The 25,866-nt window shown below is 30.8% G+C and overlaps 1 protein-coding gene across 2 annotated transcripts in view; it reads right to left on the bottom strand.

Moving 5' to 3' along the window:
* The window catches only part of LOC139515735 (keratin-associated protein 4-7-like), a 46,671-nt gene that overhangs the window by 4,430 nt on the left and 16,375 nt on the right, over positions 1-25,866 (bottom strand). Inside the window, exons 1-2 of one of the 2 annotated variants that reach the window (XM_071305407.1) lie at positions 2,941-3,074; positions 1,238-1,372 (exon numbers count right to left, since the gene is read on the bottom strand). In XM_071305407.1, coding sequence (XP_071161508.1) covers positions 1,238-1,372; positions 2,941-2,992 — 187 coding nt within the window. In that variant the 5' untranslated portion in view covers positions 2,993-3,074. Of the gene's footprint in view, positions 1-1,237; positions 1,373-2,940; positions 3,075-25,866 lie in introns of those variants that run through there. The other variant, XM_071305408.1, reaches the window with a different exon arrangement.

Raw genomic sequence — 25,866 nt, 5'->3', positions numbered from 1 at the left:
TTTAGGGATTGCAAAGATACAAGTAAAAGATTGACAATTTACGAATACATTCTATAAAATCCATGTCATTTGTCACATTGGCTTTCAAATAAACTTCTTCTAATTATTTTAATTCAAATAGGCGAAGATACCAAAGGGTCGTTCAAAACTAGTTCTATGTGATGTATCTTGCGAATGAATAAAGGCACAAGCCGGCAGGAAGAGGGACACACTTATTTTCCATAGTAGTGTCGATTGTTTTTTGGAAGACACATCATCCAAGAGTAACAAATACATGTATGTTGTCAATTAAAAAGCAAGAATCTTGATTTCAGTTCTGAGAATTCTTGTTATAATCCGAATGGTTTTAACAAGGTATTTGTATCCACGTTGGTCATTCTTTTTTATGAAAGAGATTTGAACTAGTTCTTCAAATAAAGGCAACAGTAGTATACCGCTGTTCGAAAGTCATAAATCGATAGAGAAAAAACAAATCCGAGTTACAAACTAAAACTGAGGGAAATGCTTCAAATATAACAGAACTACGGCACAACAGAGACATCACATTCAAATGTTACACACAAGAAACGAACTATAATATTAGAATGGCCATTTTCCTAACTTGGTACAGGGCATTTTAAGAAAATAATGATGGGTTGAACCTGGTTTTGTGGCATGCCAAACCTCCCGCTTTAATGGCAATGTTAATTATAACTTTAAAATGACAACATTCGATCTGTCTAAAAGTTTGCAACAGGATATACTAGTGCAAAGGGCATAGAAGTCAATTGTTGTTATGTTATTTAAAGAGGTTAAATACTTTGATTTGTATGTATTCTAACAGATCATTCGAATTTTCTAATATCCACATTTATTCACAAACTTCAAAGAATATGCTCTTGCATGGTAAGTGAAGGTTAACTTTGATTGCACATACAATTGGTGTTAATGTTCAGCACAAACCAGATTCACCAATACAATCAACACATTAACCTTGCCAGGGTCGTCTATAGCTGTTCTTAATCAAATATATCATTATCCTGGCATGAATGTTAAGGTGGTACCTAACATTACAGGGAGATAACTCTATAAAATCAGTTAAACGTTTTAATTACGTTGTGTTGTTAACGGAAAATTAAGCTTCTAAATGATCAAAGTTAGTGTTTGTCAAACTGCTATATAACCAGTGTAATTTTTCTGATAATATGCTTCAATTTTTATTTAATTATTATACTTTTGTAATCAGTTAGTTACTTACCAGTACATTTGCAACATGCTTTTTTACATTTACATCTTACAGGCAGTGTCTCTACTTTCCCTCCTAACGAACTACATATTTTAGAGTCCGAACAATATCCTCCATAAATCCCAGTACATGCAATGTTTGCTTCACCTGTAAATAGTTATCAAAGGTACCAGGATTATAATTTAATACGTCATACATTCGTTTAATCGACATAAGACTCATCAGTCACGCTCAGATAAAAATAGTTAAAAAGCCAAACAAGTACAAAGTTGAAGAGCATTGAGGACCCAAAATTCCACAAAACACAATTATTGTATAGACAAATAGAAGCCTAATCTTGAAACGTCTACTATTCGCAATCATAAGCAATCCATACTTATACTTTTGTACTTCTTAAAATGTCAGTAGGTAGGTAAAATATCATATTGTTGTTGAAATAGGTAAAATATTATATTGTTGTTGAATAAGGTGAATTATAATATTGTTGTTGAAATATGAAAATATCATATTGTTGTTGAAATATGTAAAATATTATATTGTTGTTAATATATATGTAAAACATTATATTGTTTCTAACGCATCTCTATTTTGATCACAATACTCAGTCAAAATGTTTTTAATCAAAACTTATTCTCTTTTTTTATTATAAATTGCATCAATTTAAAATAAGAGTTTACTTCATTCTAATGTGGTTAAAAGTAAAAATTTGCTTGAAAACGATTTGCGATTTCTTAATAAATTTCGAGGAAATAAAATTTATGTCAAGAAATTTATGAATAAAAGTGCTTATAAACAATGTCAGTTTAACCGAAAGGCTATTCATGACTTGCTTTATATAATTTCGCTAATAGAAGGATGATGAAAACCAAACTTTTTCTCAGCAAATGAAATTTATACATCTGTTTATGCTAATATCAAAATTGAAGATAACGAAATAAACGGTATAAAAGTTGGTTCTTTCTTTTCCTTAGCTGTATTTGGCAAAACTTTTAGGACTTTTAGTCCTCAATGCTCTTCAACTTCGTACTTTATTTGGCCTTTTTAACTTTTTTGGATTCGAGCGTCACTGATGAGTCTTTTGTAGACGAAACGCGCGTCTGGCGTATATACTAAATTTAGTCCTGGTATCAATGATGAGTTTATTATAATTATTTAACTACTTATTTTTTTTTTTGAAGATAAGTTTTGTTCTGCAATGTTTTGTGTTTTCCAAACAATTCAAACTAAACTGCATCATTATTCTTTACATATTATTTTGTATTCGAATTTTGATTCGTCACTGTTCTGATATAATTTAGATTTTCTTTAAGAATTTCTTTTGTTCAAATATTAGAGATAAAAAAAACTTTTACAATTCATGACAATTATACAATTATGGTCCACACACCATCAACGGAAACTACTCTTTTCGATAAAAAAAAAATAAATGAAAAAAAAGTTTTAAAAAAGTCATGAATCTTTTAACATCTATATAATTTAAAGTATTTGTTGAACATATGTGAACATTAGAAAAAATGTATTTTATTTTACTGTATTCTGTAATTTCTTTCAAATACAGTGACGAAACCATAGAAACAAACTATGTTAGCTGTGTTATTATTTGATTCCAAACCACTCGTTCGGATACGATCCAACTTCTACCAACAATGATATACATTTGTAAATGCATTTATCAGTAAGAAGAAAGTCATAAAAAAATGAAAATAAACAGTTACCTTTAACCGTAATGAAAGTCACAAACAACACAAGAATAACAGTTATTTCCATGTTATTCGTCTGAGAATTATCATAAGAGAATGACTGAAACAAAGACGGGGATAGCTTATAATCTCCGAGAAATAACACGTAGTCAATGTACAACTTCAGAAATTATGTTGCCGTAAAGAATGTCATTGACTTGTATTTTAATTGGTCCATATGCTACAATCAGGGGAGTTTTACGATGCTGGGTGTGTTTGACGTCTTTGCCAAGATCTTACACGACGATGACCTTGTAACAGAGGCAAAAGGATGAATAATATGCGAAAAACGACAAAAAAGGACAGTTTGCATTATACAGAATAATAAAAAAAATAGAAAACTAGACTGAGCCACACTAACCCCATCGAAAACCTGGGGTTGTAAGAACAATACGGATTTGCATAACGTTCGATGAGAGAGACAATTTATCTTAAAGCTCATTCGATTCCATCAGAGATTTTTTTATAAAAAGAATTGGCAATTGTTTAGCATACTTATACTCTTGTTGCCTCTCACATTGTATAAAAATCGTGCTGTACCTCTATTTTTGACATTTTTACCTATTTTGTCTGTTTGTTTTGTTCATGCACGTTGTCGATATAATGTCATTTGATGCGACTGTCATGCAAGTGATAGGTTTATCTACATAAGAAAATGCCTGTACCAATTTACAGTTGTTATCCGTTAGTTTGATTGGTGTGTTTGGGCTTTTGAATTAGACATTTAAACATTGGGGACTTTCCGTTTTGAATTTTCCTCAGAGTTCAGTATTTTTGTGTTTTTCTTTTTAGATTGGGTTGCTAAATCCGTATTTTTATTGCGAATTAAACCATTCAAATTTTATATAAGAATACAAAAAGAATGATAGTAAAAATAAAATAAGGAGTTTGAGTTGCTCCACTTTGAAGCTTGGAAATAATCACTGTCTGAGTAACTTGAAATCGATTGATTGGTGTTTGCTGGACGTTCAGTGGCAACTATTTGATTTTCATAGTTTTCAAATAGAGTAGTTTCCACTACATGTACCACTGCACTGGATTTCATGTACCGATAAAAGGGTATTTCTTGTTTATGAAGAAATTTATTATGAATACTTGAATATGATGTTTTTTCTTTACAAACATGTGAGTATTTTTTATGTAGAGGTTGTTATCAACATTTTTTGTTCAATAATTTGCATTAAATGCATTAATTAAAAATGTTGTTCAATAATTTGCATTAAATGCATTAATTAATCAATTTGCAAATGTTTATGTTGTTCAATAACCAGAGTCAATGCGTAACAATATTAATGAGACAGGCTGTTGCTATACACTCTTTAACCTTAGTATCTACAAAACTGTTTTAGAAAAAATTGTTTTATTTTCATATTTTGATATGTTAGTTTCTCCAAATTCACTTTGCCAATCAATAGTTATAAAGGTCATGTTTCCTATTTTTTTGCAAATCAATCCTTGATATATCCTTGACATATTTCTAACAAACAATGTTGGTCCTGACAGTTCTTTTTTTTTTATTAAAATACGTTCTTGAAGAATCGTAAAAAATGCACCTTTTCTCGTCACTTCCCCGTTGACTCAATATAAAATCTACCGTAACGTTACCGTGTCTACTTCAAATTAGGAAATTCCGTAAATAAAAGTCAATTTTTGCAAATCGATTTAGTATACTTAAACATATATCTGGACAAATATTCTCCTGAAAACAGATTAATTTCAGGGGAAATTCCATTCCCACATCGATCTAAAATAAGTGTTTCTGTGATTTTCTTAAATGATATTTCGTGAAGTCTGACTTTGGTTTTAACAATATATATGGTTTTGTAATGTCAAACCATAGATGTGATACATCAATGGCCAAACCAAGACCCATCAAGGGACATTAACATCATGTGTATACATGTATTTCCAGAGTTTAGATTTTGTGATATCCGATGTTTTTTTGAAAACATACTGTCACTACACATAAATATTTTCTCTTGTGAATACAACAGAAAACATATTTACCATAAAGAACTTTTTAAAAATATGAATATCATGAAAAAAATCGATTTTTGCTTTAAAAGATTATCATTTAACGATAATTGTTTTAAAGAAATATTCTGATTCAAATTCTATTTCAAATATATATTTTTTTAATTTCATTGCATATGATTTTAATTTTTGTTATTTATTTGTATAATACATTAATTTGTTTAAGCAAAATACTGGCACTATAAAAAAAATTGATATTGAAATTTTGACTTAAATTGTGCACGAAAAGGTGTTATTGTATACATTTCGACAACATTATGTATCCGTCAATATTTATCGACCGAGTTATCAGTCCTGAATAGGATTAGTACAGTTACGTACAAGATATATGGCTCTCTCTTAACACGGGTCAGCCATTTATCATCCCCTTCCGACGGACTATCATCGTTCCTCAAGACCAGAATATGTTTATTTACTACTAAAGTGTTAACTTCCTGGATCAGTTTAAAATACTAATCCAGAGTCAGTATATTAAGATATCTTACCTGTTTGTAACTATGTAAATGTGTTAATTTTTGTTTTGTTTTTGGACAAAATTATTTTTGAATTATTGCACTCATAAATTGTTATATTTTATTAAGTGTCTGTTTGCGATGCGCCGACGTATAGTCATTATTGTGTTAATGGATCGTCGTACGATGTAGATGTCTTTTGATCGAGTTAAGATATTTTAATGGATGTTTTGTAGTATGCCTTTCTATATATTTTGTGATGTAACACTATTGTTTCAGATATGATGACGGTTGGCGCCATATTAAAACGTTTAAACCCGCTGCATTTGTTTGCACCTGTCCTTAGTTCAGTGGTTTGTTTAGAGACTTTCCATTTTGAATTTTCATCGGACTTCAGTATTTTAAATATTTTTGTTATTTAACTTTTGATTAGGGACTTTCCCTTTGGAATTTTTCTCGCAATTCAATAGTTTTGTGATTTTACTTTTTGTTAATGTGGTTCATAAGTGTTTCTCTTTTCTCGTATTTCATATAGATAAGACCGTTGGTTTATCTGTCAGAATGGTTTTATACTAGTCATTTTTGGTTCTCGTTATAGATTGATGTTCAGTGGGAGCCAATTCTTCGTGGTGAAGGTTGTACTTTGACATATAATGGTTTACTTTTACAAATTGTGACTAGAATGGAGAGTTGTCTCATTGGCACTAATACCACATCTTTGTATATCTATATAGAGTAATTGAAAGTGTCCATGTTAGATAACAATGTTCATTTATTTCGGAGGTCTTTTTAATTGTTTTATATTTTCTTTCAAGAACTGAAATACGCAAAAAACAATGACGTATTGAATAATAATTATTCCATCAATATCTATGGCAACATGTCACCAGCATCCAGAATTCTTTTTGGAAAGCCTTAACTATCAGTGAAAAAGGTCAGATAATAGATTAGTATGACATTTCATAGAGCTTTTTCATTGATGTATATTACTTTGGGGTAGGGGAGACAAATATGATAGAAAAATTATAACATAGAACAAACATATTCTTATTCTTCTTCTATTGTAAGTATAATTGTTCAGACATTTTCAATATATATCCGATGGATACATCTGTTGTAGAGTTGTCACTGACTCAGACGTACTTATAAATATAATTATTTTCTGTGACTGTATATTACATTAATTTGTAGGATCCTTTACTATACATAATTTAGCTGATCTGTAACAATAACATCTTCATGCCTTATATATCATGTACTGTAGTACGCCGCTAGATTAAAACTGACGAGGAAAGGTAACACACGGCCAGCGAAAGCTCTTTTTTTTTAGAGCCCAGGTGGTCATGTGGTCTAGCGGGTCGGCTGCAGTCACGATACCACAGTAGCATGGGTTAGAATCCCGGCGAGGGAAGAACCAAAAATTTGCGAAAGCAAATTTACAGATCTAACATTGTTGGGTTGATGTTTAGACGAGTTGTATATATATATATACGTTGTTGTGAATCTCACCTGATAAGATTGATCTATCTGACACGACAATTGTGTTTATCATATATGTAAATACTTATAGATATCTACCGTCCTCGGAATTCTATCTGTTTAGCATCGCTTACAAGGTATCTGACAGTATTATCTTAAATTTCATATACATGTACATCTGAACATATATTGCCGTTTTGGATGACATCGAATGTGCATGAAACATATAAAAGATCTTTCTAAACTGTTGTCATAACTTTTTAATTAAATTTTTGCTGGTTCTGTTTATATATACATTATATAAAAAAAAATTGTGTATGGATATACACGAAATTTGACCAAAATTGTTTTAACATCGACGGTCATATCATTTGGAAACCTAAGATATCATCAACGGCACTTATTACGGTTTAGATCATTTTGTAACTATGCCGGTTTTATTTATTTATTATTTTATATAAAGATTTCATTTTATTATATTAAGCGAATATTGAATATATTTCCTCAATGAAAATAAAGATTTGCTATACGCTACTATATAATCTTTAAGTCAGGAGCATTTTAAAAGGATTTTGACAGGTTTGAAATATCTAATGACAAGTTTTGTTCTAAGAATAAACCCAACAATTTGTTTCGTTGGTATTCGTCCTTATTTTTGGCCTTAAGAAAGCAAACATTATATCAATTACCTTCGGGTTTTTTTTTGATTGATTGATTATTGGTTGCTAAACGGCCAGTGGTAATTATTTCATGTTTGTTCAAGACGAGAACAAATTAACAAAAAATACATTAATTTGGTTATATCAATTACCATCGGTACTTTTGAAACATGATTTCAGATCAATCCTGTAAAAAGACAATACTTTAACAAAATAAAATCGCCCATTGATTACATGTACCCCTCATTAAACAGCGGTCAACGATACCGTAAAGTACATGCAGTGTACTATAAAAGTACCAGTAACATTCATTTAAGTGTCAATAACTGATCTGAATTTTGTCACGAAATTAACGTACGATATTATATATACAGCTGAGATTGATTTAATGATCACATGTCCTGTAACACATTTGAGAGTAATAACGTTGATTATTAATTTTCTTTGCAATATTTGCTAAAAAGTACAAAATATCGATTTTGTTTTGTTTTTTAATAATATATTTTGTAGTAGTTAAAAACGGGGAAGGGACATATTACCTTTATTGATTTTGCTATTTGAATTTTTGCCATTGCATGTACTTATGATGGCGTTATCAAAGGACAAGGTACAACAAGCACAAGAGAACGGCCTCCACTTTTTATTCAAATCAAAAGTGATATGCCATAAATCATTATACTATATTTTCAAGTTTTAAACCTTAATTGGTATACATCAATAGATTTGTCAAAGGAGTAGGTTCAGTAAGACCCCTTTTTGGCCCCAAAATATAGCAGTTTTAGAAAATTGTGAAAATGTAATCGTTTAGATATTTATTGAAAAGTAGAATGCTTCTGCTACATAAATATGAGCTGTTTTTGACAATACAATGCACATATATATCGGGTACTAGCATCATTAAGTCATGCTAAATTACTGAAATCTTCACAATTGTTGCATTTTAGTTAAATTTTAGACGGTTTCCGTCTTAAATGAAAGTGGCCGCATTCGTGTTCATTCATAATATTGAAATGTAAGTTGTATTTGATGATAATACATAATATGTATAAAGGTTGAGGATGAACACGGATGCGGCCACTTTCATTTTTGACAAAAACCATCTGAAAAGTGACGATTTTTGGCATATTTGATAGATTTTTCATATTTAAGCTTGAACCGGAGCGTTTTTGATGACTTAATAAGTTAAAATCTTTCACATAAACTAATTGAATCAATTGAAGTAGACACTTAAGCGTTTGGAAAGTGTCTAAAATCTTTCGTTAGATGAACTTGAAAATTGAGGCCGAAATAGGCCCTTACCGGACCTACTCCTTTCTCTGATCTGATTGATCTTCCTTTTCTGAATTTTATTTTTAGACATTGACTTGTGATATTTGGCATAAGGTGTATAGCCATGAGATGTCAGTTTTTATCAATATTTACCGTTGATCTTAATGTCAAAATAATTGATGTTTTGTTGTTAACCTTCGACTTTCAAGGTAAAATAATTGAGTTAAATATTTCAAACCCTAAAACTATATATATTTTACAGGTCTTGTTACTTCACCGAAAGAATAATTCCATGATGTCAAATTCACGTTATATAATGAATAGTTTACTTTCTGCAAAATATCAGTTTTTCGAAAGAAGAAAAAAAATTCGAAACCTACGATGTAACATAATTACACTCGCTGAGCTGGATGATTAAATAACAAAACATATTTAATGTTTTAGTTATGACAAATTTCAATTAATGATTTTACATATTAAGTTGACAAAAATTCGGATGACCAAATGGCTTTAAATCAAGAACCTCTATTTAAAGTTGATTCAAAGTATTAAATACTAATTGTTTGGTTTTTGACAAGGCAAGACACAATCAAGATGGATCATAACAGGATCTGTTGAATTAGTTGTGAACCACATGCTTTACACCACGTCCAAGGCAATACTGGTGGAAAACCAAATGATATTACTGTATTTGTTCTTGATTTGGGCACGACTATGGGGAGGATTTTGAAATTAGCCTGCCAAATAAAAAAGAATAATAAGCTAGGAAATTTGATTCAAAAGCCGATGAAAAATTATCACACAGAGTACAAATGTCGCTGTATTTTATTTTTTTTTACTTATCAGCTCTACGATTACTGTGAAATACGTTGTGGAAAAACAAGTAAAGTACTTTGAAAGGTCGTTGATTTGATTTGCGTTTTGTCATAAGATAAGATAGATATGTACAGCTGGTCTTGTAGACGTCTGATCAGTTGATTTATTCATTTTGTGCAACATATTTATGAATAATAACATTGATTACTAATTTGCTTAATATCTAAACTTATTTGAAAAGTGCAATATATTAACTGGTTTAAATTGAAAAAATATAAGTATCAACACTACTAATCACTATTTCTAGGCTTCTCAATAAATACTTAACACTATATATATATAGCAATACTGTTGAACCCCATATTTGTTTTTAATATAAATATAATTTATGAACACAATATGCATAAAGCCTGAGTAGCAATGCACAATAATAAACCTGACTATTGATACCATGAACGAAATGCTTTATTTTCGCCAGACACGCGTTTCGTCTACTAAAGACTCAACAGTGACCCTCGAATAAAAAAATGTTGAAAAGGCCAAATAGATTTAAAAGTTAAAAAGCAATGAGGACAAAAACTTTCTAAAAATTTGCAAAATACAGCTGAGGTAATCTATTCCTGAGTCAACTTTTGTTAACAGTTAATTTATAAATACATGTATTACCATATCTATGATAATTCATGCCAGCACAGAAGTGCTGACTACTTGACTGATGATAACCTCGAGGACTTAAATTTCCATGAGCAGAGACAATGCTGCTCACAAGGAAACTATAATTCTTTATAATATGTGTTAATGTTATGCCAGTCTTTTAATTTTAGGAACAGATGTGATACGGTAAAAGAGAAGGCTATCTTGAGAGTTTTAGATTTTAATTGTAAAAATATTTTAACTACTGTGCTTCTTATTCAAGAGATTGAGAATAACATGCATAAGATTGATATAATGCTTATAAAAGAACATTGGTTTTTGATTGTTAAATACATCTATTACAAGAACTACATAAACATTTCAATGGATCTGGTAAAGCAGTTGATATGTGGAATCCCATTCCACCAAATCATTTGCCTCGAGGTTACGACGGTGGCCATTCAGTTTGACGAACATAATATTAACTCGGCATCAACTAGGAAATGTGAGAAATCAATGTATGAACATTTTAGGATATCCCAATACTATATTTATATATTTTTACCAACCATGTAGGGGCTCTTATAACCACTTTACTGAACTCAATGAATGTTTCGACCACTTTCATGAAATTTTTAAAACCTTTAAGAACTCTCATCAATTGATAACCTTAATGAAAACATATACAGTTCAACAAATTCTGAACGAAAAACAGCCATATCACAGATGAATGTGGAATTACTTTCTTACACCGAAGTGGCCAAGCCATGTCTGTAATAGACTACATTTATTACAAGACCATTATAAGGGAAATGTTGTCAAGAGTGAAAAACAGGAAATGTATGGCAACGTCTCTGACCCTATTCCACTGATGTTGTCATTGAAATCTGATATATCCTATAAGAAGATGAAAGAACAACTCCAAAGTTAACTTGAATAAGGTGGACAGGGCTGACTATAAAGTTTTTGGTGAACTGAACCAAATTATATCAGATACAACCTCAAAAATTGCTCCAAGAAAACGAAAGGGCAAGCAAAAAGAAGAAACTACCATTAACATGATTTATAATTTATGAAATTTTACAAGCTGTGAAAAGGAAGAAAAAAAATGCCTTCCTCGTATGGAAACAACATAGTCGACCAAAGAACCTGGTAACTTCTATCTTAAGCTAGGAAACTATGTAGAAAAGAGCTCGAGCAAGCGAAAGAAAAGATTAATACTCGACAATACATCACTGGGGTAAAGCTGATGACCGTAACTGCATTCACGGTCATCCCAAGATGTCGGATGAAAAATTAGGTCAGTTTCTGTATTGTCTGTTAAAGTGTTTCTATATCATTTTTTTTTACAAATCATACATTGAAACGACGTAAATTTATAAAAGAATCACTCGGAAATCACAAATTACTACCGAGAAATGTGCATGAAATGGGAAATTCGATTTGAAAAAATCGTTAAGATGACCGTAAATCATAATCAAAATATTTTCAAGATGACCGTAACATATAAGAAGGATGACCGTGATTGGTAAAAAGATGACCGTAATTTGTAAAGGCTGACTGTAATTTATAAAGGACGTCCGTCAATTCTTAGAAATATCCGTACTTGTATTCCAAGCTTTTTGTTTAGTCTGTCGATCTCAATAGGGGCTCGGTTAGCGGATATAAATATGTTTCATAAATTTCTTTTTTTAAACCATTGGCCGTATTTTGGGTTCATGACAATGATAGTAAATTGCATATTTCTCGTAAACAATGAAATATTTATTGATAAAGACGTTAAAATTTTAATGCAAATTGACAGCGATACGACGAAAATTTGAAGAAACATGAATGTGTCCCTAGTACACGGATGCCTCATCTACACTATCATTTTCTATGTTTAGTGGACCGTGAAAATGGGATAAAACTGTAATTTGACATTAGAATTAAAAAGATCATACCATAGGAAAAACATAATGTTCATAAATGGAGCATACAAATAATTAATAATACATATGAATATTCGGTAATCGAGCCAATGTGTATGGTTCCAGAGGAAGCAGATTACAATCTTAATTTGTCTTAATATATGCAGGCGGACACCCAGTTGAAATAGAACAAAAGAATCGTAGCTCTTTGTTAGAGAAGGCGATAAATGTTTACTGTAATGTTTACTATAGTAACAAATTTTTTAAAAGTTATTAGAAACAAATAAAACGACAATTTTCGCCTCAATTACGAAGTGTTTAATTTTAAAAACACCATTTGCAGAAGTTTTCAATTTATCTATTACATAGTAATGCAGAACAATAAGATATCAAATCGACGACATGGGTACTATAAGTTGGATGTAGAAAATGCATAACCTCCGATTTTTTTTTACCATGGACGGAGAACATATCAATCAATTAGTTCAGAAATTTTCGTGTCTGCCCTTCCATTATGTGAATGAACAAAAAAAATCCCCAAAATAGGTAACGATTGTATCGAAAAGAGAAACTCGAGTGCACCTTTTTATGTTAGTTCGTGTTTGAGGTGTATATTTTGTCTTTAAAACTTACAAAGCAAGAGTATTTGATATAGCATCTCGCTTCAGATTCTATATTTTTTTATATATCAAAGCTACAGATTGACTTTATAACGTAAAAAAAATACAGTACGAAAAGATGAAATATATGGGTCAAGTGATATACCTATCTAATGAATCACAAAAACAGAGTAGGTGTGTTCGAATAGCTTTTTTTTTTTTTGTCTAAAAGTACTTGACGAGTCTTTTAATTTGGATGATGAAAATGCATATCTTCGAAAACATATTTGTTTGTGTGTGTGATAACTCGGTTTATAATCTCCAACCACTGAACATTTTTTAGTCTGCCCTTCCATGAAATATTTCATCAGATTTTTTTTTTAAATGTTTAAGAATTTTCGAAAATTCCACCTGACATCCGATTAAATAATAGTTTCAATACGAGGTAACAAGGAAATTGAAGGGATTCAAATACCTGGTGAGGGGGGTAAAAGTATAGAAACTAAATTATGCATGTTTGCTGATGACACTCAGCTTTTTAACAAAAATGAGAAATCAGTAGAAAAATCTTTTGATGTCCTAACGCTATACGAAAAAGCTTCGGGATCTAAAATTAATTTTGATAAAACCAAAGGTTTACTTATAGGATCTCTTAAAAGGAAAAAACTAAAATTTAATAAAATTAAATGGATCACAGGTAGTGTAAAAACCCTCGGAGTAAATCACGGATATGAAATTGATAATGATGCTATATGGCAAAGTATAATAGAAAAGATTAAAAACTGTGTCCACGTTTGGAAAAGCAGGAAACATTCATTTAGTGGTAAAACCTTAATTGTAAAAAATTTCATATTGCCCATGTGTAGTTATGAAATTGAAATGCGGGGAATTCTTGAAAAATATTCAAAAGAAATAAACAATATTATTTGGAATTTTATATGGGATGGGAAAGTTAACCAAATAGAAAGACAGGTTTGTTGTCTTGATATAACAAAGGGCGGAATGGGCATGATTAGTATAGACTTATTCATTAGAAGTAAACAAATAAAGTCTCTTTATCGCATTCTCCATGAACCATTAGAAAGCTGGAATGCGATTGGCAAGTATTGGCTTCGACACTTTGACAACAAGTATAATGATCAGTATTTTTTATGTAAATGTTTCAAATATTAAAGGACTAAATATTAAAAATATTCCTTTATTTTATCAGAAAATGATTTTTACATGGTCTAATTTTCTAAAAATTGGAGATAATCCCAAAACTAAGAACGAGGTACTTAATATGAGACTATTTGGTAATTCAAAAATTTCATTTCAAAATAAGCCATTGTTTTTTTCTTCCTTTCTAAATAGTAACATGAAATATATCAAAGACATATGGAATGTAGAAACCAACAAATTTAACAGTTGTTGTTCTATATTTGAAAAACTTGTAGATAAAAGAAACTGCATATCGGAATTTTCAAGAATTAAAAGTGCAATACCAATTGACTTCTTACAAATATTAGAAATTGATAATGAAATTAATAAGAAACCAAACATAGAAATGAAACTTTCTAATGAAATGGTTATATTAGACAGATCTGGGAAAACAATCAAACCAAAAGAATTAAAACTAAAATATATTCGAGACATGATTAATAAGAATATATATCCAAAATGTCAACTTAAATGGCAAGAATTTTATGGCCACGAAATTAATTGGAAAATAGTATGGGGCAATTTGAAAAAAGTTAAAATCACCAATAAAATAAAAGAATTTCAATGGAAATGCATTCACAATATCATATATACGGAAAGTAGACTTAAAAAAATGCAATTGTCAAACGGAAAATGTCATATTTGCCAAACTGTAAATAATACTGAAAATCTGCAACATTTATTTTTCGATTGCAATACAACAAAATTAATCATTAGATATTTTTACATTATGGAATATTCAATTAGATGATGATAATTTAAAACAGTTTATGCTTTTGGGAGATAGCAGTGGTCACTCGAACCAAAATTTACTTGTAAATCTATTTTTTATTTTGACAAAATGGTCCGTGTGGAAAATAAGAAACAAAATTAAATATGATGGGATAAAAATGTCCTCGACATATATTTTAAATCTTTGGAAATCATACATGGTAACACATCTGAAATCTGTACCCTGTTACTTATCAATTAATACATTAGACAAAGAGAAAATAAACACATTAACTAATTTCATACTATAAGTACATACCTTGCAGGAGATAGCAGTCATGTTGTCTGTTTTTTTTTATATCTCTTTAATTTATATTGATTACGGTAATCCATGGTTTAAAGATGCACTCGATTATGTTAAAATATTATGTGAATCTGGTTTATAGGTGCACTCGTTTGTTTTTATAATGTTATATTATTTACCACTAGTAGTACATTCTATAAAGATATTCCTTTTTCACTCATTGTCATATAAAAGAATATGAGTATTATTACATGTATACTATTTTTTTCGGATAATATAGTGCACTTTTTTCAACCTCCTGCTTCCCGGACAGTTGGCTTAAATGTAAACGGGAATCCACAGTCTGCATCCTGGGCAACTGAGGAAATTGTAAACAGGAAATATTTGGAATAAACAAGTATCAATTTAAAAAAAAAAAAAAAAAAAATAATAGTTTCAAGTTGAATCAATGCAGACAAGATCATTAACTGATGCCCATTAGCTAGTAGATACATTTGTCTTTTAACATACAACTGACATATACGGATCGTAATGGTGCTATGTGGATAAATTTATCGGTTTTCAAGAGCAAAATTGGCAGCGCGACATCCCTACAATAGCTTCCATTTCTACGATTGTGAAAATGAACTGCCTGGCGTAATGAGGAGATAATTTTGACGAAGTAGAATCCTGACTGTATGAATAACATTTCTGTTTATATACAAATTGACAACGTTCCCCCTTGTGATACGCTATTCGTACAAGACTATTTGCTGGAGCTCACCATCACTAGATTAGTCGTATGATATTTTCAAATTATTTTCTGTTATTTTATTTGCACGACAAAATGGAAGACGATATAATATCGATGGGTGTACATGCATTAGCATTTTTAAAAATGTGTATTTATTATACGTCATTAAAAGGAATCCCAGAAATAAAAAACAAATCTTTTGTCTTGTAGTTGGAGGCTGTGCACCGCATTTGTTTTCATTATACTTGTAAGGTGTCATTTTATCGCGCTTTTGTTGTATAGTTTCCCAACTTGTTCATGTGCATGTCATTGTTGCAAATTCATTTTAAAAATTCGACCCTCTACTGTAAAAAAAGATACATATGATGAACTAGGCATTTGAAGCACTTCTTAGTTTCTTCTACTTATAGGATAATACTCTCATATTAATACGTTTATACCAACACGATTAACTTCATTGGATACAAAAAGGTAGTTATATAAATATTTCTTTGAAATGGCGGTCATCCTTTAAAAGTTACGGTCATCATTTACAAATTACGGTCATCTTAAAACCAATTACGGTCACCCTTGTTATGAATCTCTGATTATGTTACGGTCATCTCGATTGTGATTTACGGTCATCTAAGCGATTTTTTAAAATCGAAATTCCTGTTTCATGCACTTTTCTCGGTAGTAATTAGTGATTTCCTTGTGAATCTTTTATAAATTTACATCGTACCAATGTATGATTTGTAAAGAAAATGATATACAAACACTTTAACAGACAATACAGATACTGACCTAATTTTTCATCCGACATCTTGGGATGACCGTGAATGCAGTTACGGTCATCAGCTTTACCCCATTGAATACATGTTGGATGTTAAATCCAGTGACACTGCCTTATTTAATAAAATTACTAGAAAACAGTAGGGGGAATTAGTAGATTTATTGAAGAACTTTTAGTAGAAAATGAAACATCTGAACGTGTATTGGAAGGATGGAAAAAACATTTTTGAGGTTGTATCTGAAATAAAAAGATATTAAAATATCTGACTATCAGAATCGTTTAGAAGTAGAAGAAGATAAAACCACTAATTTTAAAGATACCTAAGGAAAATATTTCACATGAAAAAGTGGCAATCCAAGAATTGGAAAAATGCTGTCAAAAAATTAATTACAAATAAAGCTATAGACTATTACGTAATCACTGCTTAAAATTTCATTCACGCCGGCGAAACACTTCTAAAATATCTTCAACTTCTTATTAATACCAGTTTTTAACACTGCTACATACCAAACTTACTCAAAATTGGAATCTTTTCCCTGTATTCAAAAACAAAGGTGACATAAAGAATGCTAAAAATTACCGTGGGATCAATGCAACATAAACTTATTCGAACATCGTAGAGACTATAATCAAAGGAAGAGAATACAATAAGATCTTGATATATCACAACCCACTACAAAGTCTTCACAGCAAAATCCACTCCATTGCTATGTGAACTGTTCATTGAAGAATTTGAAAAAGAACACAAAGATCTCAAGTAACCAACCTATATATGTTGCATTAGTGGATGGACTTTTGATGTTATAGTTCATGAAAATCTCATACGACGTCTTTACAAATTGTTTTCTCACAGCAATCTATTCTACTGATCAGCAATGTATATGAAAATGCAACATCCTGCATGTGTAAAATGGGGCAATATAATGTCAAAAATCGCTTATTCAATATTGAATAAGGTGTGAGACAAGGCGGAGTCATTATCATGATTAGTGCTGACCTCTTAAAAGTTTATATCAACACTTTACTACAAATACTGAGAAACTCAGGACTTACAGCCAAAATTGGAAATATAAACTGTTGTGCGCCGACCTGTGCAGACAATGTTGCCTTGATATCCAACAATCCCTTTGAACTCTACTAATGCAACCATCACTGAAAATATTAAAAAAAAAAGCTGGAAGATCTATGTACAGTCTTAAGGGTACAGGATTACATAATGAAAATGAATAAGACAGACCCTGAATAATTAATTTTCTTATTAAGTTCACATATCTTACCAGTTCTGACCTACGGCCTCGAAGTCTTGATACCATCAGGTAAAAATTTAGATCTTATCCATAAACAACATAAAAGGTGGATAAAACAGATTTTATTTCTCAACCTAAATGTGGCTGACCCGGCTCTATTTATTATCAGGATTGCTCCCACTTGAAGCAGAGATCCATATCAGAATTCTTACACTATTGGAGAACATAACCAGATCTGAAAGATCGTCCTAAGAGTGTAGAATAGCGGAACGTCAACTTCAAATTAAAACTTACTCAAGCAATATCTGGTTTATTGATCTGAAAAAGATTTATGGCAAATATGACATCGTAGAGTTAGAACAGTATCTTGAAAAGTCATTACCAAAAATTTGATAGAAAAAGTTTACAACCAAAAAAATTTACAAGTACTTTGAGGGTGCCATAGAGACCAAAATGAAGGGGCACTCAACACTAAGATATCTTTAAGGTGAATATGATATTGGCAAAATTCTATCCTTACTTAAAACAACAAGTGCAAACTGAGATAAAGAAATTGTCCATTAATGATTTGCTCTAAATTAGTCACTTGAACCTTATAAAGCGGAGTATTCAAAATTTTTGAACAAATCCGATGTGTAGACTCTGTCATAAAGCTGATGAAACCATTGAACATTTTATCTCACTGTGTGAAACAACATAACAAACATAACAAATAAGAAAATCTTTTATCGGCATAATACTACACGAAGGTAGTTTGGTTTTACAAAGAGAAAGTCTGCTATCTCTAATTGACTTAATATCATTAAGTATCATATACTTAGACTAAATAACATATGATATTTACCGTATGATAATAGCATTAAATTAAAGTATATTCCATATTTTTCGAATTGGTGCTTAGAGGGCTGATATGAAAAGTTTATCATATGCTTCGATTGTTATCACATGCCTTCCCGTAACGTGATTCAAATCCAATGAACAATTATCATACAGTGTACAAATGTCGCTGTATTTTATTTTTTTTTTACTTATCAGCTCTCCGAATACTGTAAAGTACGTTATGGAAAAACAAGTAAAGTACTTTGAAAGGTCATTGATTTGATTTGCGTTTTGTCATAAGATAAGACAGATATGTACAGCAGGTCTTGTAGACGCCTCAACAGTTGATTTATTCATTTTGAGTAACATATTTATGAATAATAACATTGATTACTAATTTGCTTAATATCTAAAACTTATTTGAAAAGTACAATTATTTACTGGTTTCAATTAAGTTTAAATTGAGTAAATATAAGTATCAACTTATTATATTTAAATATTGTGTTTGGGCTTTTGATTTTGACATTTGATTAGGGACTTTCCGTTCTGAATTTTTCTCGGAGTTCAGTATTTTTGTGTTTTACTTTTTATATTGGTCTTCGTATTGCGAATTAATAGTAGCACAATACAACGATTTTTCATCCCCAATCAGACATCTTTAAACTGATGTATTTCCAGTCATCTTTCTTTAAATTTCATAAATGAGGTATAAAAAGAAAGAAGAAGGATTAATCTTTCAAATTGTGATAATTTCATTATGACATTATCATTACATAATTAATTATTATGTTATTAGTTGCCATATTGTGATGTTCATACTTGAATGGATTTAGCTTCTTTGTTATTCATAGCATCTCAAAATATTTTATAGATTCTTGCACAACACAGTTTGACCTCCAAAACTGCGTCTTGCATCAGTTTAAAGTTGTCTGATTGGAAGTGAAAAAATCTTTGTATTGTGCTACCTTAACAATTAAAATTTTACACAAGAATACAAAAAGACAGATAATAAAAATAAATTAAGGGGTTTGACTTTGAAGCTTGGATATAATCACTGTCTGAGTTACTTGAAATTGATTGAATGGCGTTTGCTTGACGTCCAGTGGCAACTATTTGATTTTCATAGTTTTCCAATAGAATAATTTTCACTACATGTACCACTGCAATGGATTATATGTACATTTTTTATTCAATAATTTGCATTGAATGCATTAGTTAATCAATTTGCAAATGTTTATGTTGTTCAATAACCAGAGTCGGTGCGTAACAATATTAATGAGACAGGTTGTTGCTATACACTCTTTAACCTTAGTATTTACAAAACTGGTTAAAAAAAAAATTACTTATATTTTGTTATGTTAGTGTCTCCCAATTCACTTTGCCAATAGTTGTAAAGACATTGTACGTTTCGCGTTGCACATATTTTATCTTTCAAGTGAAAATAACTAAAAAAAAACATTCTTTTTGTTGTTCTTTAAGCATGAATTAAACAAAAGATACTGTTAAAAAAAAGGTTTTTTACAATTTCCTATGACGACTTCAAATAATAATTTTAAGTTCAAACGGCGGATTTACATTTCCTTTATTTGAATTCTTTGAATTTCAGTTTTAGAACTTTACTTTACAAAACTGCTAATGGAACACTAAACCAACGTGTAATATCAACTTTATAATTTCTTTACGGAAGTAACTCGGGGGTAAAAAGGGGTAGAGTATTTCATTATTTAGCTTTTGAAAAAGATATGTACGGAACCAATTATTTTCTCAAAATACATTTTATCCTCTACACTTGTTTTGTCTTTTAAGTTTGCTTGTCTATGTTTTACGCCAATTTCATTGCCCTTCGCTATACCACGACGTTCAATTTAATTGGTAGAGGAAGACGGAATGCACAGATATAAACATCGACCATCGACACGAAATTTTAAGATGAAGAGGTGTTAAGTTATAATGTTTTCATAGGTAAATCCAATAAATGTATTCCTTCTTTGAGCAATTGTCAGGTACTGAGTGTTGTTAAAGACTCCTATATATAATGCAGATACGGAGACGTGGTACGATAACCAATGATCAACGAGTTCAACTGACGATGATATAAGCAATTATAAGACATTGTACGTTTCGCGTTGCACATATTTTATCTTTCAAGTGAAAATAACTTTAAAAAAAAACATTTTTTTTGTTGTTCTTTAAGCAATTTATAAATAAAAAGCATACTTAATATTTCAAACAGACATTCAAGGGCATTACTTAAAGTATACTATAAGTTTATGAAACATTGTACCCGTGAGCGCTAACGAGGCCATTTTTCCTAAATTTGATATTTCCAAGGGTATTCACTTTTTTTTTTAAACTTGTCTGATATATTTCTGATATTAACCAATAGTATAAGTTTTATAAAAATCTGTCAAGAATTGTACCCGTGAGAGCACTAACGAGGCCAATTTCCATAAATCTAAAAATTCCATGGGGGATTATTCTTTTGAACCAGATGTGTCCATATTACACGAATGCCCAACTTGCACAATCATTTTCTATGTTAAGTGGACCGTGAAATTGGGGTATGAACTCTAATTTGGCATTAACTTTAGACAGATCATATCATAGGATCATGTGTACTAAGTTTAAAGTTGATTGTACTTCAACTTCATCACAAACTACCTCGACCAAAATTTTTAACCTGAAGTGGGACAGACGGACTGACAAACAAAACGACGAACGAACGGGTGGTCAGACAAACGAACGGAAGAACAGACTATCGTAGGTTGGGCATAAAAGTCAATCATCAACCATTATAGAAACTATTCAAGTTATTGGTTATATTAACCTATAGTATACGTTTTATTAAAATCTGACAAGAAGTTTACCTGTGAGATCGATAACAAGACATGACGGACGGACGTACGCCCAGTATTTACATAAAAACAAAAACAAACACCGTAAAGTCTTCTTTAAAAAAAAACGACATCAAAAATGGGAATAAATTAAAATGAGGACACCAACATCAACTGAATAACAGGTTCATGATTCAGGACAGGTACATAATGAATGTGGCAGTGTTGAACATGGTTGTAAACACTCAAACCTCTCCTAACCTAGGACATTGGGGTTACAGTACAAAACATCAGGTGCAAATGGCATAACTCAATAGATTTCTTAAAATTTAAAATTCCAAGAGGCAAAACTCTTTGAAAAAATATGGAATCATGATGCACATCCACATAGTATGCCCTAATTATATACGAAGTTCTATGAAATTCAGTTGTATGGTAGAAGGGTTGAGCTTAGTTGCAGTAGTTTAGGCCAAATTTTATTCTAAGGGTCATAACTACTACAAAAAACTGTAATCATCATTTGTTGTTGATAGGATATCTACATATCATGTCCTTATTATCTACAAAGTTTCATGAATTTCTGCTGTGAGGTTTCAGGTAGCAATAAACAGTTAGGAAAAAATATCAAAATTTGCCCTCACAAATTTTACCATCCCCTTTTCATTGCTTTCTTGCAATATTAAGCTTACTATTTGTGTCATATATGTGCATATGTATGTAATCAAAATCTTCTATAGATTTTATAACCAGTATATAAAATGGTAGAATATAAATATAGTTTCTTTTGAGTGTATCCATGGCAACAATCTGCATTTATTTTCTATAATATATTGAAAAAAGGGGAAAAAATGTCATATATTTCCCAAAAATTTGGCTAAAAGTTAAATTTCAATCGCTTGAAGTAATACCTTTTCTGAAGCTGTTTAAATATATCTTTCAGTTAATCCAGTTTTAATGTCTTTCATCGTACTTTTTTGTAAAATTGCGTCAAAAACTTCGTGACGAACAAAAATGTTGGTAAACATTACATTTTCTGGACCGATGGCTGGTCTAACTATGAAAAAACGGAGAGTTAAACAGAAAATAGCCAATAAACCATCTTTGAAGGCTAAATTACTACTCAGCTGTCTAAAAAGGAATTTTGTTACACAATAACTTTCATATTTGAAAAATTCCCCGAGGCCAAAATGCGAAACTTAACTCCTCACTGTGTATTAATACCTCAGAGGAGATGCGATGAAGAGAATATGACTGACGGAGGAGAGACTTACAGACGTTCGGGCGGGTTGAAACATTATAATCCACGCAAAATGACCTTCAAAACATTTGTAAACGTTTTCTCCAATACCCCAGTTCTGCCGTCTTATTCTGTAAGAAACATACAATTTCGATTGGATGCAGTTATGATATGTAAGATAATTATATAAACAATTCAATTTTCTCAAAATAAAAAAAAAAACTCTACATCAATTCCGCTACGACATCATCGTTATTTCAAATAACTTAACATCATCATGTGACTTGGAGCCAAAGGCTAGTGCTAAAGTTCAAACCAGTAGCAGCAAGGACACAACTACAGATCGTCAAGATTTTAAGTTCAAAACACAACGATAGTTCCACGCATCTAGCATGTGTCTAGTTCGAAGCATATACAATCGCAATTTACTGTTTACGGATCTTTTTGCAGTTGACTGTCCAAATGTGGTCCTTTTTTCCCCTTCTTTTTCTGTTTTGCCTTAAGTTTTTTGTGAGAATGGTTTCAGTGGGTACAGTTGTATCGAAACTTATCTCAGGAACAGGTTATTCTGAAAATACTCTACTTAAGATATGACTCAATCATTCAGACATGCTTATAGGTTTTGACTTCTAGTGTAAAGCTGAGGACATGAAAACATTGATTAACTACTATACTGAGATATCTTCAGTATAAGCATTTTTGTAAAAATGGTGGAACTTTTTAAGGAAATGATGTATCTAATAAAGGCAACAGTAGTATACCGCTGTTCAAAACTCATAAATCCATGGACAAAAAACAAAGTCGGAGTAACAAACTAAAACTGAAGGAAACGCATTAAATATAAGAGTAACGTTTTTAATATTGTTACATGTATGTCTGTATCTAAGTACTTATGAAATGCGGAAAAAAGGAAAACAAAACTGAATATTTAACATGTTTTTTTATATATATATATTACGCTGAAGAAATAACTACCTCAGTTGTATGATCTTTCCAAAAAACACCATGTTTTATCTTACTCAAAAGTGACTAAAGATCTTAAAATTATAGGTGAAACCACTGTAGCGCTGTAATATATATCAAAATTCTTAGTTCAACTCCTAGAAATAGACAATAATAGTGCTTTGACTTGACATATCAACGATATAAGGCTTAGAAATGGGTCAATGCACTATTGTTGTCTTTATACTGCAATCTAAAACACATTTTTTATTGTTGTTTAATGCGTTAAAGGGGCACTAGCTGTCAAATTCATTGTAACCGATTTGACTCAAATTCTCATATTTGGTTTATAACAATGTAAAACATTTATCCAAACTATCAAAAGTCTAAAATAAACAGTTTACAGAGCATGGGGTAGATAATATATAGGTTCGTTTCGTGTGTATTTTAGTCCAGACGCCATCTAATTAACTATCGTTTTGACCTCAGATGACCATATAAGCGATGTAAACAAAAATAAAGGTACGAATAGATTAAACCAACACGTGCAATTGCATTTTTATAGGTCTGTTTGATTTTATTTTATAGATTAAAAATAGATATTTTTCATTGTTTTTAACCATATAAGAATGATTTTATGTGCATCGAATTAGTAATCAAATGATTTACCGTAGTTTCACTTTCATTGTTGACATTCTTTTTCTTTAAATAACCAGTACACGTACAATGCATGCGTTGTCAATCTCTAGCTAGGGGTTAACTTGAAGTTCACATGAATACCGGTTAGAATGATGATGACGTTTTCACTTGCAAGTGAATCAGTCAAAAATTATGTTTAATCGCTTATTTCAACAAAATTAAAGGAAATTGATTGCTAAAAGCAAATTATTAATTCATTATTCCAATTTGATTAATGATTGATCTAAAAAAAATCATACTTTATTTTTTTGTATATATCGTAGCTAGTGCCCCTTTAAGGTTATTTATTTGATTTAAATATTTGGGGAAATCCCCTTTAAAAAGGCCTCATATCATACTCACGGAGAAATTTTCAACACAATGAAATGTACATTTACCTGTTGAAATCCACACTCGATGGTGAACGAAATCATTTGAGTATGAACTAAAATATCAACCATAAGCATAACAAATTAAGGATCTATAGGTTGCAAACAAAAAATATGAATGAATGAAATATGTTTTTCCAAAAATTGCAAAAGAAACAAGGTTGAGTCGTTCCACGCATCGTTGTATGCATTGGAAACAAGAACAGGTTGAAGAGGTCATATGAATAATTAAATGTTATTTCGGCAACTTCTATTTAAATATTCATGAGGAAAAGTGATATCGGGTTAGTGACTGTATATGACATAGAAATATACAGTCAAAACATTTTGACTGCTCAATTAGAATGAGTGCAGTATAAAAAAAAAACTGTAATCATTATTTGCTGTTGATAGGATATCTACATATCATGTCCTTACTCTATACGATTCATTAATTTCAGTACCGTGGTTTCAGTGAAGTTGCTATGACAAGAACAGTACTGACGGACGGAGAGACTGACGGACGGGCGGATGGGTGAAAACATTATACCCAACGCGTAAATGACTTCCATGTTTTGTATTACGAAAAAGTGACTAAAGATCTTAAAATTCGAGATGAAACCACCGTGAAAATGACAAAATACAAAGGAAGACCACACCTCCATATAAAAAAATATCAAATGGCAAATATAACCGTTACGAGATTAACTGTCTAACTTGTTTCGTTTGGATTTTAAAGCTCCAATGTGGTTACTAACATCTAGATAACCTGTTTGGGATAGATTATGTGCTACATGTGTCATACTTGAAATTAAAAATAATCAATAAATACAATTATATAATTTTATTATAACTGTAGATATTTTCACATAACATTGTATTCTATAGACATGTTACCATAACATTGTATTCTGTAGACATTTTTATATAACATTGTGTTCTGTAGACATTTTCACATAACATTGTGTTCTGTAGACATTTTCACATAACATTGTGTTCTGTAGACATTTTCACATAACATTGTATTCTATAGACATTTTCACGTGACATTGTGTTCTGTAGACTTCCAGGATCAGATGTCTTGACTAAAACGATAAGATGGGTTTAGTTAAAATGGCAAAGTTTAAGCTAATGCATGTAATATAAATTTCGAAATACTTATTATCAAGATATTTTTAATTTAAACTAAAACAGAAAATCTCGCAT

The sequence above is a fragment of the Mytilus edulis genome, chromosome 3 (genome assembly GCF_963676685.1).
Source record: "Mytilus edulis chromosome 3, xbMytEdul2.2, whole genome shotgun sequence".
Lineage (NCBI taxonomy): Eukaryota > Metazoa > Mollusca > Bivalvia > Mytilida > Mytilidae > Mytilus > Mytilus edulis.
The sequence above is the reverse complement of the archived record's forward strand: the minus strand, read 5'-3'. Positions and strand labels throughout refer to the sequence as shown.